General features: G+C 41.8%; 1 protein-coding gene and 1 non-coding gene across 2 annotated transcripts in view; one reads left to right on the forward strand and one right to left on the reverse strand.

Moving 5' to 3' along the window:
• Positions 1–2,630: 2,630 nt before the first annotated feature.
• The window catches only part of LOC122220664 (RLA class II histocompatibility antigen, DP alpha-1 chain-like), a 43,646-nt gene continuing 27,163 nt past the window's right edge, over positions 2,631–19,113 (reverse strand). Inside the window, exon 5 of the mRNA XM_042940374.1 lies at positions 2,631–3,034. Within this exon, the coding sequence (XP_042796308.1) occupies positions 2,631–3,034 (404 nt within the window). The remainder of the gene's footprint in view (positions 3,035–19,113) is intronic.
• Positions 6,215–6,345, forward strand: LOC122220873. Its single transcript, XR_006203039.1, has one exon.

Raw genomic sequence — 19,113 nt, forward strand, 5'->3', positions numbered from 1 at the left:
CACCCAAGCGCCCTGCTCCTTTTCAATTCCTTGAGGAGGATTCATATTAGTTCTTTACAGTTAAGTGGAATTCACCAGTGAAGAGCAGCTTTCCTTTGTCCAAAGATTCTTTCTACTGACTTAACCTTACTAGTTATAGTTCTACTCAGATTTTCTATTTGTTGTTGATTCGCTTTAGCTAGGTTTTGTGTTCCTAGGTATTTGTCCATTCCATCCAGGTTATCTAATTTTTAGTCATCCAATTGTTCATGACATTCTCTTTTAATCTTTTTTGTTTTTGTGGAATCAGTAGTAATGTCCCCAATTCATCTCTAACTAGTAATTTGAATCTTCTGTCTCTTTTTTTCCACCAATCTATATAATGGTTTCTTAATCTTTTTGAAGACACAATGTTTGGTTTTATTTATTTTCAGTATATTTGTCTATTCTCTATTTTCTTTATCTCTGATTTAATCTTTATTGTTTCCTTCCATCTGCCAGCTTTGGGTTGTTTGTTCTTCTCTTGCTAGTTCCTAAGGCTGTGAAGTAGGTGATTGGTTTGAAGTCTCCCTTTTTTTTTAAATTTTTTTTTAATGTTTTATTTATTTTTGAGACAGAGACAGAGCATGAGCAGGGGAGGGGCAGAGAGAGAGGGAGACACAGAATCTGAAACAGGCTCCAGGCTCTGAGCTGTCAGCACAGAGCCCGACGCAGGGCTTGAACTCACAGACCATGAGATCATGACCTGAGCCAAAGTCAGACGCTCAACCGACTGAGCCACCCAGGGGCCCCTGAAGTCTCCCTTTTTAATGTAACTGTTTACAGATATAAATTTCCCCCTTACTGCTGTTCTTACGTATGTTGCACTGTATGTTGTGTATTAGTTTTTATTCATCTAAGTATCTCCTAATTTCCCTTGTGATTTCTTCTTTGATCTACTAATTGTTTGCATGTTTTAGTTAACTTCCACAAATTTGTGACTTTTCCAGTTTGCCTTCTATTGTCTCTAAATGATATTTTAAATCAATGCATTACATTTTTAAAAATATTCTGCTGGGATTTAGGTTAAATGCTACCTGGAGGTTGTGATTATTTTCATGGATCAAGGTACATTCCACACTTTTGAGGTCAAGTCTCTCTACAGCAGCACTTGAAAAGTGAAAAGATATGTTGGGGCGCCTGCATGGCTCAGTCAGTTAAGCAGCTGACTTTAGCTCAGGTCATGATCTCACAGTTTGTGAGTTCAAGCCCTGCATCAAGCTTTGTGCTAACAGCTCAGGGCCTGGAGTCTGCTTCAGATTCTATGTCTCCCTCTCTCTGTTCCTCCCCCACCCCTCAAAAATAAATAAACATTAAAAAAATCTTTTTTTAAAGAAAAGTGAAAAGATATGTTAACTTGCAAGCTAAGAGGCCTTTCTTACACCAGGCTTTAAGAAAGCTTTACGAAATTTATTTCTACATTTCCAGCATGTAACACACACAAAAAAACAGAGGTATATTTAAGATATAATACTGGCACAGAAAAGAGAGAAGCTCACTGTGGAAAAGAGAAAGAAATAGGCAAGGCTTTCCGGAGGAGGTGACGTGAGCCAAGACTGTGCACCAGCACAGCAGGAAGGCAGTCAGAACAGCATCATTCTCCATTTCCCCAACTCTTTCTGTCCTGCTATGCCTTCTTCTGAGGCCTTTTCCCACTAGTGGGATTCTGCTTCTCCCTGGACCCTCCCCCTTCCTCCTCCAGCTGCCAGCAGAATTGATTGCTTTCTCCTTAGTATGACCATTGCTTTCTAAATATCACTGAATCTCCTTTAGCATTGAGCCACATTTTATATATTTATGTATATGTATGCGTGTTTATTTACTTGATTTTCTTCTGTTCCCTGTGAAGGCCCTGTTGTTTAAAGGTAGAAAGAACTTCAGAAATCATTGAGTTAAGTCCTCTCCTTTTTATAAGTGAGAACACCAAGGCCTAGAAAGCTTCTGTGACTAAGGTCACCTAACTCACTATTTTAAAAGATAGTTTTTAAAAATCCAGCCCTGAGGTGAGACTTTGAGAAGGATAGCTAGAACCGTGCACATTAATATAACATGCTGTCAAAAGTTCGAAATAGCCAAGATAAAAACCAATGAATCACTAAAGTAATTAGTAAAAATGTATTGTGCACACACCAAAAATACAGTTTGCAGACCAGGAGCTCTCAGACCAGAGCATGTAAAGAGCCTCAGGGTATATTGTTATAAAGCAGCTTGTGCCGTGAGAAAGCAGTGACTGTTTATTCTTCACAAATTGGCTACAATATGAGAATTTTCAGGGGTTCCCTCATATCAACCTTGGGACACAGTTCAAGTTTTGCTTATTATTTCCGAAAGCACAAGCCAGAAATGATCCAGGTCAAGTTAGCCTTGCAAAATAAGCTAAATTAAGCTTTGTATGATCAAACTGGTTTGTCAGTTTATAATTTTCAAGGCTGGCCTCCGTTCGGCTTTGATTTTCACAGGCCATCTCTCAATAAATGCAAGACAGACGCTGCGGAAGCTCGAGGAATACAAAGCAGCGCAATCTGGTCGGCACTAGGACCCCGGGGGCGCCGGGTCAGCGCTCTCCGCCGGCGGGAGGTGGCGCCGGTTTGAGGTCGGGCGGGAGCAGGGAGTCAGGGGTGGGGGGAGGCGGGAGGACGGGGAACGGCGGTCCTGACCGCCCTGGTCCGCCCCGGGGGGTCGTCGGGTTTTCGGGGAGTCGGGGTCGGGCGCCCCCAGCTCTGCGCCTCTGCTGCTCGCAGCGCACTTCGTGTCGCGGGGACGCCGAGGGCGCCGGCCGTCTCCCGGGGTGCGGCGTCTGGACGGGCAGGTCGTAGCCGGGAGGAGAGGGCGCGCTTCCGCGGGGAACCGGGGAAGGACACGCCAGTGACCGAGCTGGTGCTGCTGAAGGGCCCGAAACGGGGCGAAGCGGGTCCCGGCGCGGACGCGGGCCGAGGGGCGGGGCGTGCAGACTGTGTGTGCAGGAGCGTACGGGCTCCCTCGCGCTGTCGCTGGTGGCGGGAAGGGGGCTTTGGGGCTGCGGTTGAGGGACAGGGAGCCAGGTCTGGAACGCGAGGGCAGGGCCAGGAGGGGCTGGGCAGGAGACAAGAGAAAGCGAGGTCCTCGGGGCTCGCAGACCTGCACCTGGCTGGCCGTGGGGGCGAGAGGAACAGAGGAGGCAGGGGGTGCAGGCGTGGCCTGTGGGACTGGCAGGTGCTGACCCGGCCTCCAAGCGCAACACCGCCTCCTGGCGCAGTAGGAAGAAACGCTGGTGGGGAAAGACCTTTGGGTCTGAGACGCTTGAGGGACACAGGTGAACAGTTACTATAAAATAGGGTCTGGAGCCGATGAGAAGGCTCTGGCTTTCGTGAGATCATCGAGGAGAGCGGATCCTGGGAGAGGAGAGCAAAGGACTGACCCTCAGAAACCTAGACAGTTGTGATGTTGGCTAACAGACAAAAGCCTGGGAAGGAAACCAGAAAATGAAGAGCAGGTATTAGGAGAGTCGGACAGAGAAGTGTGCCAGAAACTGAGGTCGACAGGGTGACTAAACCAATGGGAACAGTGACTTGGGAAGATGAAGACAGGTTGAAATGTGGGTTGGGAAATCAGGGAGACGGGGAGAGCAGGCTGGCTGCAGCACCGGGAGCAGGAGCTGAGAAGTAAGGCGGGTGAGTGTGGAGCCTAAGATCTATGGGGGCTGAGATGGCATTTTAGTTGTCTTTGATTCCCCATCGCTGGGCATAGAGCAGCGTTGGGGCTCAATGGTGCTGTTCTTTAAGGAATCAGTATACAGAGAAGAGAGCTGAGCTTCTTTCTGGCAACTTGTGCAGAGGAAGAGACCAGCGAGAATAGCATTGAGGAGTGGAGGAGTGAGCTGTGAACAAAAACAAGGACTCTTGTCACAGAGACAAAGGAAAGGATGAAGGGTGAGAGAAGGGACTGGTTGTGGGTGTCCCCAGCTTTTGTTTCTTCTTGGGAAAGTGGAAGACAAGGTCATCTGCTAAGAATGAGATAGTGGACAAATCGGGTGGGAATTAAGACAGTGACATCTTTTTTTTTAGTCTTTTTTTTTTTAACTTTTGAGAGACAGAGCTCCCTGGGCGAGGGGCAGAGAGAGAGAGAGGGAAACACGGAATCTGAAGCAGGCCCCAGGCTCTGTGCTGTCAGCACAGAGCCCAACGCGGGGCTTGAACTCATTGACGGTAACATCATGACCTGAGCTGAAGTCGGACACTTAACCAACTGAGCCGCTCAGGTGCCCCAAGAGAGTGACATCTTTTAAAACTCAAGTTGTTGGGGTGCCTGGGTGGCTCAGTTGGTTAAGCAGCCAACTTCGGCTCGGGTCATGATCTCATGGTCCGTGTGTTCGAGCCCCGCGTCAGGCTCTGTGCTGACAGCTCAGAGCCTGGAGCCTGCTTCTGTTTCTGTGTCTCCCTCTCTCTCTGCCCCTCCCCCATTCACGCTCTGTCTCTCTCTGCCTTTCAGAAATGAATAAATGTTTAAAAAATAATAATAATAATACAATAAATAAGTAAATAAAATTCAAGTTGCTGGAGCACCTGGATGGCTCAGTAGGTTGAGCCTCCGACTTCGGCTCAGGTCATGACCTTACGGTTCGTGAGTTCAAACCCCACATCAGGCTCACTGCCGTCAGCCTGTAGCCTGTCAGCGCAGAGCCCACTTCAGATCCTCTGTCCCCCTCTCCCTGCCCCTCCCCAGCTTGCACGCTCCCAAAAACGAAATAAATAAATTTTTAAAAAGGCAAGTTGCCGAGTTAATTAGGTGGGAGAAATGCCCAAAGACGAGAAATAGGAATGGTAAATTATTGAGGGCCTCGTACAGACTTTGTAGGGTTGCAGATCTGCTGAATGGCATCATTTTCTCTAGCAATGATCAGCTGCCAGATAGCGGAGAGTGCTGGATGCCAGCCTAAGAAGTTTGGGTTTATCTTCAAAGGGCCCCAAGCCCTGCTCACCAGAATCTCCTAGAAATCTTCCCTAAAGCACAGATTCCCCAGACTCTCTGCCCAGAGATCCAGATTCAGTGGGTGGTGAGGTCTGGAAATCTGTATTTTTAATTAGCTCTCTACTGACTCCCATATAGCCAATTAAGTGATGGCAGACCCTGAAGATTTTTTTTTCAGTTTTATTGAGGTATAATTGACAAATAGGAATTATATATATTTAAGGTGTTCAACTTGATGTTTTGATGTATGTATGCATTGTGAAATGATCGCTACAATCAAGCTAATTAACATATTCATCACCTCACGTGGTAGCCATTGTCTTTCTGTGTATGCGCACACACGTGTGTGTGTTGAGAACATGAGATCTACCCTCAACAAATTTCAGGTATGCAATACGGTATTGTTAACTGCAATCACCATGCTGTACATAAGATCTCCAGAACCTATTCATCTTGGATAACTGAAAATGTATACCCTTTGACCAATATCTCCCCGTTTCCACCTCCCCTTAGCCCCTAATTACCACCATTCTTCTCTCTGCCTCCATGAATTTCACTTAGATCCCACATGTAGTATTTGTCTTTCGGTGTCTGCCTTATTTTACTTAGCATAGTGTTAGCCATATAGCTAATTTAGCATGTGTATTATGCATAATAATATATATATACAATATATGTATTCCTACATACATACAATAGATATATGCTCAGAAGTGAGGTTATTAGATCATATGGTAGTTCTATTTTTAATTTTTTGAGGACACTCTGTACTGTTTTCCATAATGGCTCTATCAATTTCCACTTCCACTACCAGTGTACAAGAACTGCCTTTTGTCCACATCCTCGGCAACACGTATCTTTTGTCTTTTGATAATAGCCCTTCTAACAGGTATGAGATATCTCTTCTCGTTGTGAAGGAGCTTTCCCCCAATGTTTTCTTCTGGGATTTTATGGTTTCAAGCCTATGTTTAAGTCTTTAATACATTTTGAGCTGATTTGCATATATAGTGTGAGACAAGGGCCCAGTTTCATTTTTCTGCATACACGTACCCAATTTTCCCTACAATATTTATTGAAGAGACTCTCCTTTCCCCATTGCATGTTTTTGAAACTCCTCGTGAAGACCAATTGACCATAGATGCACTGATTTTATTTCTGGGCCCTCTATTCTGTTCCATTTGCCTATATGTCGGTTTTTATACCAGTACCATACTGTTTTCGATTACTTTGTAATATATTTTGACATTAGGGCCTCTCTCCCACGGGACTGCGGGGGGCCCCTTTTCTCCTCGGCCAGGTCTGGAGGGCAAGATCAGCCCTTGAAGATCATTGTCAGGACTGCCACAAGCTGGCAGCCTTGTTTTCCTGCCTCAGACATCTGTGGTTGCTGGGAGCCCTCACTTGGTCTATACCAGGCATGCCAACCCCATAGCCAGACTAGGGTCTGAAGTGGCAACACTGGTCATGGGGCCTACAGCTCTCCTCAGATAGTGCTAGGTTCTCATGGGCTGAACCTGGCCTGTGTTGCCCCAAAAGTAGCTTGGCCCCTTGTCTGCCCCATAGGCAACACCTAACAAACACCTAAACAGGTAGTGATCTACAACAAAGATCCCTGTGAGGGAGTGGGGCCTCTCACCTCCTGCTCTCCTACTAAACAACTGCTTTGGCCCCAGGGGATATTACTGGGAGAGGAGAGGGTGCCCACAAGTGAGGACTTGTGTTGTAGAAGGGTCATCTGAGGCCACCTAACTCAGAGAGGATCACCATTTTTCCCTATGTGGATTAGCTTGGGTGCCAGCCAGGCCACTCCATCCACCCACTCAGAGCTGTGTCTCCTGCCATAGGGTCCTGTACAGGATTGTGAGAAGTGGGGTGGTGAGGAAGAGCCCCGAGTGAGTGCTGGAGAATAAGGAGCAACACAAGCATCAGGGCAAGGAGGTCAGACCTGGCACTCAGTACACCGGCCATAAGCACGAGCCCCACTTGCAAGCAGTTACCTCTATCTAATCGGACAGCTCGGGCTCCACACAGTTGCAAGTGGGAAGTTTTATGTGTTGAAGTGCCTACTTCGTCAACTAACAAAATAATGTTTTAGAGAAGTTTTCAAGCTCTAACAGTTTTTCTTCACTAACAAAAGTTCTGAAAGCATCTTACTGTGTTCTAAAAGCAATAAACCACTTTCTGTGGAAAAAAAATTAGGAAATGTGATGCCTCCAGATTTGTTCTTGCTCAGATTTGTTTTGGCTATTTTGGGTCTTCTGTGTTTCCTGTGATTAAGATTATTTTTTTTTATTTCTATAAAGAATTCCATTGGGATTTTGACAGGAATTGCATTGAATCTGTAAATCACCTTGAGTAGTGTGGACATTTTAACAATATCCTTCCAGTCCATGAGTACTGAGGTCTTTTCATTTATTTGTGTCTATTTGGATTTCCTTCATCAATGTTTTATAATTTTTGGTGTACAAATTTTTCATCTTTTTGGTTAAGTTTATTCCTAGGTATTTTAGTTTTCTTTTGTTGCCATGTGATTGTTTCCTTAATTTTCTTTTCAGATAGTTCTTGTTAGTATATACAAACACCACTGATTTTCATATGTTGATTTTGTGTCCTGGAACTTTACTAGATTTGTTTATTAGTTCTAACAGTTTTGTTGTTGTTTAATCTTTGGAGTTTTCTACATGTATAATCATGTCATCTACAAACAAAGATAAATTCAGTTCTTCCTTTCTGTTTTGGATGCCTTTCATTTCTTTTTCTTGTCTAATTGCTGTGGCTAGGATTTCCAGTACTATGTTGAAGAGAAGTGGCAAGAGTGGGCATTGTTGCCTTATACCAGATCTTAAAAGATTTCAGGGGTTCCTCATTGATTATGGGGTAGGTTGTGGGCTTTTAATATATGGCCTTTTTTGTGTTGAGGTAAATTCCTCTACCTTTATTTTGTTGATAGCATTTATCCCAAATGGATGTTGTCAAATGCTTTTTCTGTGTCTATTCATCTATCATGCGATAATTGTGTTTATCTTCCATTCTTTTTTTAATGTTTATCTTTGAGAGAGAGAGACAGAAAGAGTGTGCGTGAGGAAGGGGCAGAGAGAGAGGAAGACACAGAATCTGAAGCAGGCTCCAGGCTCTGAGCTGTCAGCACAGAGCCCAACACGAACTGTGAGATCATGACCTGAGCCGAAGTCGGACGCTTAACCAACTGAGCCACCCAGGCACCCCTCTTTCATTCTGTTAATATGGTGTGTCACATTGATTGATTTGCCAATATTGAACCATCCTTCCATCCCACAGATAAATCCCCCTTGGTCATGGTGCGTAATCCTTTTAATGTGCTGTTGAATTGGTTTACTAATATTCTATTGAGAATTTTAACATCTGTGTTCATTAGGGATACTGGCCTGTGGTTTTCTTTTCTTGCGTTGTCTTCATCTGAATTTGGTATCAGGGTGATGCTGGGCTCATAAGTGGTTTGGAAATGTTCCTTCCTCTATTTTTTGGAAGAGCTTTAGAAGGATTGGTACTAATTCTTCTTTGAGTGTTTGATAAAATTCACCCATGAAGCCCTCTGGTCCCAGGCTTTTCTTTGTTGGGAGGTTTTTAATTATTACTTCAGTTTTCTAATTTTTTATTGGTCTTTTTAAGCTTTATTTCTTCTTGATTCTATCTTGTTATTATCTAGGAGATTTTCCATTTCTTCCAGCCTACCAGATTTTTTGGCATATAATTGTTCATAAAGTTCCCTATGATCTTGTTTATTTCTATGGCATCCATTTAATGTTTCCTCTTTCACTTCTGATTTTATTTATTTCAGTCTTTTCTCTTTTTTCTTAGTCTACTAAGAGCTTATCCATTTTTTTAATCTTTTCAAAAAACCAACTCTCAGTTTTGTTGATACCATCTATTCTTCTATTCTCTATTTGGTTTGTTTCTGCTCTAATCTTTATTTCTTTCTTTCTGCTAACTTGGAGTTTAGTTTGTTTTTTTCTAGTTCCTTGAGGTGTAAACTTAGGTTGTTTACTTGAGATCTTCTCCTTTTTTTCTTTTTTCTTTTTCTTTTTTTCGCTAAAAATTTCCTTCTTAGTACTACTTTTGCTGCATCCCATAAGTTTTAGTATGTTATGTTTTTATTTTCCTTTTCTCAAGATATTTTTTTTAAATTCCCTTTGGCCAACTGTTGAAGAATATGGTCTTTAATTTCCACATATTTGTGAATGTTCCCATTTTCTCACTGTTATTGAGTTCTAATTTCATTCCATCATGATTGCAAAAGATACTTGATATGATTTTGATCTTCTTAAATCTGTTAAAACTTATTTTTTGACCTAATATGTGGTTTATCCTGGAGAATGTTTTGTGTATGCTTGAGAAGAATATATATTCTTATGCTGTTGGGTGGAAAATACTGTGTGTATGTTTTAAGTCCATTTATTCTATAGTGTTGTTTAACTCCACTGTTTATTTATTGATTTTCTGTCTGGAAGTTCCACCCATTGAAAATGTATTGAAGTCTCCTACTATTATTGTATTGCCATCAATTTCTCCTTTCAGATCTGTCAGTATTTGTTATATATACTTAGGTGCTCTGATGTTGGGTGCATTTATATTCACATATCTTCCTATTGAACTGGCCCTTTTATCTTAATGTAATGACCTTCTTTGTCTCTAAAGACAGTTTTTTACTTAAAGTCTATTTTGTCTGATATATTTATGGCCATCCTTATTTTCTTTTGGTTATTATTTGCACAGAATATCTTCTTTTCATTCCTTCATTTCAGCTTATGTGTATCTTTAAATCTAGAGTAAGTTTTTTATAGACAGTATATAGTTGGAAATTGGATTTTTTATGTATGTCTTTTCATTGGGGACTTAAGCGATTTGCATTTACAGTAACTTTTGATTAGGAAGGATTTTTTTAAATTTTTATTTATTTATTTATTTTGAGAGAGACAGAGACAGCACATGTGGGGGAGTGCAAGAGAGAGAATACCAACTGCAGCAGAGAGAGAGGGCAAGAGAGAGAATACCAAGTGCAGGGCTCAAACCCACTAACTGTGAGATCATGACGTGAACCAAAACTAAGAGTCTGATGCTTAACTGACTGAGCCACCCAGGCACCCCAGGAAGGATTTAAATATTGCCATTTTGTTAACTGTTTTCTGTTCATCTTATAGTTCTTTGTTCCTCTTTGTCTTTTGTGTTCATTTTTTTAATATACTATTGATTGGTTTTATTTTTTTTTTTTTAATTTTTTTTTCAACGTTTTTTATTTATTTTTGGGACAGAGAGAGACAGAGCATGAACGGGGGAGGGGCAGAGAGAGAGGGAGACACAGAATCGGAAACAAGCTCCAGGCTCCGAGCCATCAGCCCAGAGCCTGACGCGGGGCTCGAACTCACAGACCGCGAGATCGTGACCTGGCTGAAGTCGGACGCTTAACCGACTGCGCCACCCAGGCGCCCCTATTGATTGGTTTTAATTCTTTTCTCTTTTGTGTGGCTTCTGTAGGTATTCTCTTTGTAGTTACAATGGGCTTATACAAAATATCTTCTAGTTATAACACTCTGTTTTAAGCTGTTTTAAGGTGACAACTCATCTTCACTTGCATACAAGTACTCTACACTTTTACCTCTCCCCTTACCTCCACATTAGATGTTATTGATGTCACAATTTACATCTATTTATGTTTTATATCCGTTAATATGATTTTAGTTATAGTTATGTACAATGCTTCTGTCTCTTTTATACTAGAATTAAAAGTGATTTGCTCACCACTGTTACATATTTACCAATGTTACACCTTTACCAATGTGTTTCACACTTTATTAAGTTATCATTTTGCTGTTAGCATCCTTTCATTTCACCTCCTTCTAACATTTTTTATAAGGCAGATCTAGTGATGAACTCCCTCAGCATTTGTTTATCTGAGAAAGTCTTTATCTTCCCTTAGTTTTTGAAGGACAGTTTTTCTGGATTTGGCATTCTTGGTTGGCAGGGTTTGTTTTCTTTCAGCACTTTAAATATCTCATCCCACTCTTTTTGGCCTGCAATGTTTCTTCTGAAAAACCTACTGATAATTTCATTGAAGTCACTTTTTTCCTGCTGCTTTCCAAATTCTCTCTTTGTATTTGACTTGGATAATTTAATTATAATGGGCCTCAGTGTGGGTTTCTTTGGGTTCATCTTTAACATTCTTTAGGCTTCTTGGATCTGAATGCCTATTTCCTTCCCCAGATTGAAATTTTCAGCATTATTTCTTTGAATAAACTTTCTGCCTCTCTCTTTCTCTCCCTCTCTCTCTCTCCCTTTCTCCCTTTCCTCCTCCTCCTCCTCCCCCTCCTCCTCTTCTTCTTCTTCTTCTTCTTCTTCTTCTTCTTCTTCTCCTCTTTGTCTTCATCTTCATCTTTGTCTCCTCCTCCTCCTCCTCCTCCTCTTCCTTCTCTTCCTCTTCCTCGTCTTCTCCTCCTCCTCCTCTCCTCCCCTCCTCCTCTTCCTCCATCTTATTCCTCTGGGATTTCCATAATGTGTGTATTGGTACATTTGATGACGTCTAAACTCCCTTAAGCTATCTTCACTCTTTTCATTACTTTTTCTTTTGACTCCTCTGACTAGATGATTTCCACTGACCTATTTTCAAGTTCATTGATCCTTTATTCTACTTGATCTAGTCTCCTATTGAACACCACTATTGAATTTTTCAGTTCAGTTATTGTATTCTTTAGCTCTATGATTTGTATTTGGTACTTACCATTTTTTCTTTGCTGAAATTCTCACTTTGTTCATGCATTGCTCTCAACTTCAGTGAGCATCTTAATGACCAGGAAGGTCATTTGATTTTCTCCTTTTATTTTAATGTAATGAGGATCTTGAAAACCAGGTAATACTCCTGCTTTGTAGGAAGTGGGTTGCAGAAAGTCCTTTCATTGCATTGTGACTCTGAGATACCTACTGGGAAAAGGGTCTTCAATTTCATCCCTTCAGTGAGTGTGGAAAATGAGTGTGACTTTGTTCCATTGATGAAGGAAGCCCAGAAAAATCTTATTTTTCATCAGGCTAAGACCCTATCTGTCACCAAATTTTTCTTTCCTGATACTTAGAGGAAGAGAGATCAGCAACCTGAGATAACTTTTCTCCTTACCTCCATAGGATTCCTGATCTGACCCAAAGACCTGTATGTGCCCTGGAACAAGTATTTTTCTAAGTTTCCTCAGTCCCAAAGGCTGGTTCTTGGACAGACCTCAGCCTCCCAAAGAGGATGAAACTAGTCTCTACAGTTGTTCTCTTTAATTCCATGCACACTTTCTCTCAGGGGGGCCCTATCCAAGTTCCCTTTTTATAGTTCCATAGGTAATAAAAAGCCAGTGTTATTGTCTGTTTTCTCTTAAGAATATGCGCACCAAATCACCTCTGCCATTGCTTTTTTTGAGGATATTGGTAAGCAGTAGGAGTTAATGAAGAAGTTCATTATTGTGTATACATAAGGCAAGAAGGAAAACATGGAAAGGGGATATCCTAACTATTGGGAAAGGCGACAAATTGGACACGGACCACCTCTGAATTCACAGTCTATCTTTGCACTGTCCCATATTTATGTTTTCTACCTTCATCCCTGTAGATCTGAGACCATCCTTAGTTATTCAAGGATGAGCCCACAGTGAATTTTGTGTTATACAACCTATACTCATGCAGCACTGATTCAACATGATTGCCAAAAGCATATTTTACCATTACCATTCAGAAATCAAATTAAAATCAGAATTTTAAATTAGAAATATAATGTAATAAACTTAAGCCCTTTTCTTTGCATACCGTGATAAATAGTCCTTGACCAAACAAGGCTTAGCCTCTTTAATGCAACAACTTATCAAAGATACAGATTTATCCTTTAAATAAGTCTGTAATCATCAGATCGCCTAGGCCTCCTGTCCTAGTAATTAACGCGTGTTAAAATGCTCAAACCAATAGACGCAGTTCTCTTTTTTAAACATAGACCTCCTTTTACAATCCAAAATGATTATGGGTTTTCTGTTTCATATGAAATTATCCTGAAGGTCAAGATAGGGTCTAAGTGTTCCTTCTTGCCTCAAATATGGAGTATTACCTCCTGAGGCACATACTGAGCTCTCAGAAGATCTCGGACATACCAAGGTGGAACCTCCTCTCTCCCTGGCTCCTTACAAGGGTCTCCGGCATCTTGTTAGCCCCCGGGTCCCTGCCCCCTCTCAGTTCCCACTGCCTGTTCCTCTCATGCTGCTCCCTTCCCATCATGCCCTGCACGGGACCAGCTTCTCCCATTTCTAAGAGAGGTGGAGGCTGAAAGTGCAGACCTGGGTGTTACTGACCCCGGAGTGCTTGCTGGGGTCTGTAGAAAGGATGGGATCATTCAGTGAGGAAGCCCAGGAAGACGGCCCCGGGCATGGTGAACCAACCAAGACTCCTATAACCCGTTATGTGAGTGCATTGCTTCGTTTAATCCTCATAACTCAGGGATGAGGACACGGTTTTTCTTTTCCTTATCTACTCCAGGTGTATCTGCAGTGGCCACTGTGATCCAGACAGCAAGGAGAAAATGAGGCAACGCAGGGCAGGGCAGGGCGGAGCTCTGAATCCAGGTCTTATTTCCCTATCTGGTGGAGGGAGAGGAGGCGGAAGTGAAATGGCTCAGTGGGGCTCAGCCGACCAGAAAACACCAGAAGGGACATCCCGGTGTCTGGGACAGAGGCTAGAACTGACATGCCCCAGAAAGTCCCAACCTGTGTGGGGTTCAGGGATAAGAGGAAGAAAACCAAAATGGAGACATCATAATCACTTTCCTGGGATCGATGGAAATATCTTTGAAATTGGTCCTTGAGTTATTTTTTATTTGTAGTGACTTCTGTGAATGGATAATTTTCTTCATAATTTCGTGTTGATTTTTTGTATCATATAGGAATTCACTGATTGTTATTAAGTAATGATATATTTTACCCTTTCATTCCTTTGATATTTTTGGAAGTCTGATAATAATTTGATGGTTCCAGATATGTAATCAGAATGCAAAAATATTAATTATTTTACTCCTAATTATTAATATTTTTATTTCTTCTTGAAATTTTTATCTTCTTTATATGAGATTTCTCTGATACTTTACCACTCTGTAAAATTAACTCTTTGCTTTGTAAAGTCTTTTTCTTTTATAAATTTGTCATTTTCTTGGAGCTCCTGGTGGCTCAGTCCATTAAGCATCTGACTGTTGATCTTGGTTTCGGCTCAGGTCATGCTCTCACAGTTGGTGAGTTTGAGTCCATCAGGCTCTGGGCTAACAGCACAGAACCCACTTCAGATCCTCTGTCTCCTTCTCTCTGAGCCTCCCCTACTTGTGCTCTCTCTCTCGCTCTCTCTCTCTCTCTCTCTTTCTCTCAAAAAATAAATAAACCTTAAAGAAATTGTCATATTTTTATAAATTTGTGTAGAACTACAGTAAACACCTCTGGTACTTAATAACAAAATGATAGAACTTATATTGTTAAAATTGTTTTGTATTTATTCAACTATTTCTCTGTTTTGAATTAGCCTTACACTATAATAATGAACATTTTTTGATTCCTTACTATGTGCAAGGCTCTGTTTCAAGAGATTCACAAATACTGAGTATTATCCCAGTTAGATTTCCCAATAAACCAATGACATAGGCTCCATAATAATCTCCATTCTACATGAGAGGAAACTAGTCACAATGGGTTAAAAAAAAAATGAGGAACACATATCAGGAACCACATATAAATTTGTTTGTAGGGGATCATTTGGTGTTTAAAACTTCACTACCACCCCCCAAAAATATTGAAATGCAAAGAAAAGATGAACCCTGGGGTTTAACAGTAGGGAGTCCAATCCCTCTAGATCTTCAACACATTGTTTAGGATTTGCTCCATCCCAAAACACATCCAGGCAAGGGGGATGGTGTTCACCATGGAGGGGGAATGACATTCCTTGGGATTTGTTCCTAGGAAGAAAATATATAAAACAATCAAGCCTTATGACTCAGCCAGTTGCTCAAAATGAGAATCTCTCTCCTTATGTTGTCTTCAGTGAATCTTACACCGTAAAGAATCATGTGCTTTACCGCAAACTTCTGTCTGGTGAGTGACAATTTCTGCTTATTGGTTCCTTTTTCAGAATCTGACCACAGCCAGGCAATACAGAAGGCTGGCCAGGCTCATCATCTCTAATATTTTAATATAGCATATGCTATATTAATATATTTTAGGAGTGAGGCTTATTGAGTGAGAGCTGCTCTGACTGCAAGCCTCTCAGCCCCTGTCCTTTCCCAGGCTCCAGGATGGCGGTCCTGAGGATCACTGGGGCCCCAGGGATGGCAACTTGATGTCCTTGGTGATGCTGAGCTCCCCTTTGGTTCAGAGCAGAAATACCCCAGGTAAGTGCAGAGCTGCTATTCTTGGAGAACCTGCCTCAGGGAAATAGCCTTGGGGGGCCTTCCATGTGGGCCCACTCCCTGAGAAAGGCTTTGGGGCTCTGATACCATGCAATGGCTGCTAGTCTCACCAGAGAGAGGAGGAAATCAGGGCATGCGTGTATGATACCTGGTGGTCTGGAGTGATTTTGAAGGGACAAGTGTCTCACAGAGGGGTCATCAAAATGGTATTTCAAAATCTATCAAAGATCAGAAAGGGGAAATTATGGTTAGTCTGAATTGTTCAAGATCTGAAGACCACTCGATAGAATCAGTGCACCAGGTAGAGGCCCCTTCCACAGAACCAGGCAGGAACCCTCATTCCATGACCAGTGATGGCCAGAGCAGCAGAGGAGGGTGATGAGGACAAGCTTTGGTTAAGCCCATAGGATACATGCTGCAACTGTCACCTCTGCATCTTACCCCCTCCACCCCTGCACCTTGTCCAGAACTCCCACATCCAGCACAGTAGGACAGGGCCAGAGAGGAAGCGAGAAACAGGAAGTGGCATCCTTCTTAAGATGCCCCTTATGCATAATTTAATATTATAACTTCTAGGTTTCTGTATCAAATCCTCGTAGTACCTCTGAATTTCTAGTTCCAATTCACCACCAAGAATAGAATGGTGAAACAGTTTATGTTAAAATTCTCCAACTGAAACACATACTCATCCATATTCCCATATTTTGCTCCAGGCCCACGGACCCAGCAGGCGATGTGACCTTAATTGACAATTGGGACTTGAACATCAGTAAACTGGCTAACAAACTGGGATCTAAAGTAAAGCCTGACAGGATGGGGCAGGTGTATCAGAGGACTAATGAGTACAGCATGATTTGGTATAAAAGAACATTGAGTCACAAAGAGCTTAACAACTTTATTATAGGAAACTCCTGCAAAACCGTGTGTCTACTGAAAGATGGGTCTTTTCTGATGCCTAGAGGAAGACAGGAGTGCTGAAGGTCAGAGTCCAGAAGTGGTCAGAATTCTGGGTGAAATAAAAGGGAGGTGATCAAAGGAGGTTAGCATCAGGATGGACACAATGAGAGGAATAGTTCAGGGCAAATCAGCCCCACAGTGACACCAACAATCTTGTGCCCTCTACCCCATGCTATAGGCTAGGGAAGTGCATTCTCTAGATCTGACAGGCACAGAAACTGCAGTAACTACATCCACATTACAGGTCCAGGATATGTGCTCCTAGGGAATTGAAGATATAGAGACTGGGGAAAGGCCTTAGAGTCTTAGAAGGCACCAGAGATGTCTAGCATATGCAGGTATTTATTAGTCCTTAGGATTACTCTGAAAAGATGCTCTATAGGGTGGAGTCTATAGACCAGGGCCTATAGACCATCCTGTGTGGGAACCAAATTATCACCTACATCAAATTTCAACATTTATTGAGTACTTCCTATGCATCAGGCCCTTTTCAGGTGCTAAGTGTGAGTAGAATCACAGACAGGAAGTAATTGGAGGGGTGTTTGGGGACATCAGTCATTGGTGCTGAGGAGGACAGAGATTCAGAGGCACTGGAGCTTTAAAGTAGATCTGATGTTGGGGACTCCCCTATGTCTTCTGCCACATAAAGATTGTCCCCTGTAGTAGGGCAAACATAGTGGGGTTAGGATTCCCAGTATGGCATCAAATTCTCCATCCCTTTATGCCTGTCTCTTTCATTTTCTTTCTTCATCAGCACTTCAGGAGAAGGCGGTCTTCCCAGCAGATGTTGCAGACCAGTGAGAAGTCAAAGGGCACCATGAGGAGATGTCATTTCACTCTCCTGCTCTCGTCAGCCCACGTGCTCTGAAACTCCTGAGACAGTGAGGCCCAGCAACGAGATGATGAAAGTTGAAGGAGGTAGGAGTTGGGCTGCTCTTTAAAGGGTCACCAATAACCCTTCAATACCGGCCCAGTGGATACTTACCATACCTGCCAGATTATAAACACGTAACATCATTAGCTACTTCCTCCTTCCTGAAACTTCTGCTCCCTTGCCTTAGGTGATGAAATATTCTTCTAACTTTCCTGCCACTCTGCTTCTTTGAAGTCTCTCTGAACACTTCTCTTTCTTACATTTTATATAATGAAAATAAGATAGGTGGTACTGATGTACAAATCACAGGGTGTCTAGTTTTCACTCGTGCTACATGTCCAGTGTGCCAGGAAGGTAGCTCTGCTAATTGTAGTTGCTCAGGGAGATGGGTTGAGAGACCTTCTTCGACACCTGCCCCCATAAGTTCCCAAGCAGAGTAAAGGGCCCTAATGAATCATACACTGCCTCTTAATGATCCCTCCCAGAAATAACATGTCACTTCTCACATTTTGTTATCCAAAGTAAATCATATGGCCGTATCTAATTTCAAGAGTTGGAATCTTTGGCGGTAACAAAGTACTCAATAAGTACACATTAAATAAATAATATATTACTCACTTATACCAGACACCTGTATTGAGGACCTACTTTGTACAAGGAACTATGCTAGGCTTTGTGAGTAAAAGGAGCTTCCAGCTCCTAAAAGGTTTACAAATTACCTACTGACCTAAGGGCCTCTGGGGTATTGGCAATGTTCTATTTCTTGACAAAAGTAGTAGTTACATGGGTGTTTCCTTGATAATCATTGGCTGTGCCTTACTGTTTTGTGTATTTCTTACATATGTCTGCCGGTTCACAAGAAAAGGTTTTAAAAAGAGAGGCAAAGGAGAATATTCGTAATTTGAGGCAAAAACAAGAAATCAATAAATCAAGCAGAAAAACTGAGTTTTAAGAATGGTTGGAATAAAGAATATTTACATGAAACAACTATTGTCATGTCCACAACTGGAGAATAATTAATAAAGAAGAGGCCCAACAGAGGAATGCTCTCGAGGGCAATATGAAAAATTAAACAATAGGAAATATAAAAGAAAAGCTATGAGACATGAAGGATAGAAACTAACATTCTGGCATTTGGATAATTAGACACCTAGAAAGTGGGGAAAATAGTAAAAAGAGATGAAAAGATTTCCAGGCTTTATAGAAAGATGAAATAGCTTTGACATGGTGCGTTGATGACAAACAGATTTTTTAAAAACATCTCTTTTAAAAACATATCTAATTACATTATAAGAAAATTGTAAGAACTTCAAAGACAAAAAGAAAATTCTCAACATTTGCAGAGAGAGCAGTTGCACCTATAAAAGAACAAGAGCAGGGGTGCCTGGGTGGCTCAGTCAGTTAAGCATCTGACTTTGGCTCAGGTCATGATCTCACAGTCTGTGGGTTTGAGCCCTGTGTCAGGCTCTGTGCTGACAGCTCAGAGCCTGGAACCTGCTTCAGATTCTGTGTCCCTCTCTCACTCTGCCCCTTCCCCACTCATGCTCTGTCTGTCTGTCTGTCTGTCTCTGTCTCAAGAATAAACATTTAAAACAATTTTTTAAAAAAAGTAGTGCCTAAGAGAAAATGTCTAGGTTTTAAACAAACCTTATCAGGAAAGGAAGCCTGAAAACAAATGTGCTAATCATTTCCATTAAGAGAATGGAAAAGTAGAAAGACAGCAAAAGAAAAAAAAATGTAAATGATAGAGACATGGGCAGAATTCAGTGAGCTAGAAAACCGAAAATAGGGAAGATAAACAAAATCAAAATTTGATTCAATGGAAGGTTTAAAGAGGTTGATACATCCATCTGACAACACTCTTAAGGAAAATGTAGGTGAT

The sequence above is a fragment of the Panthera leo genome, chromosome B2 (assembly GCF_018350215.1).
Source record: "Panthera leo isolate Ple1 chromosome B2, P.leo_Ple1_pat1.1, whole genome shotgun sequence".
In the NCBI taxonomy this organism is placed as follows: Eukaryota; Metazoa; Chordata; class Mammalia; order Carnivora; family Felidae; genus Panthera; species Panthera leo.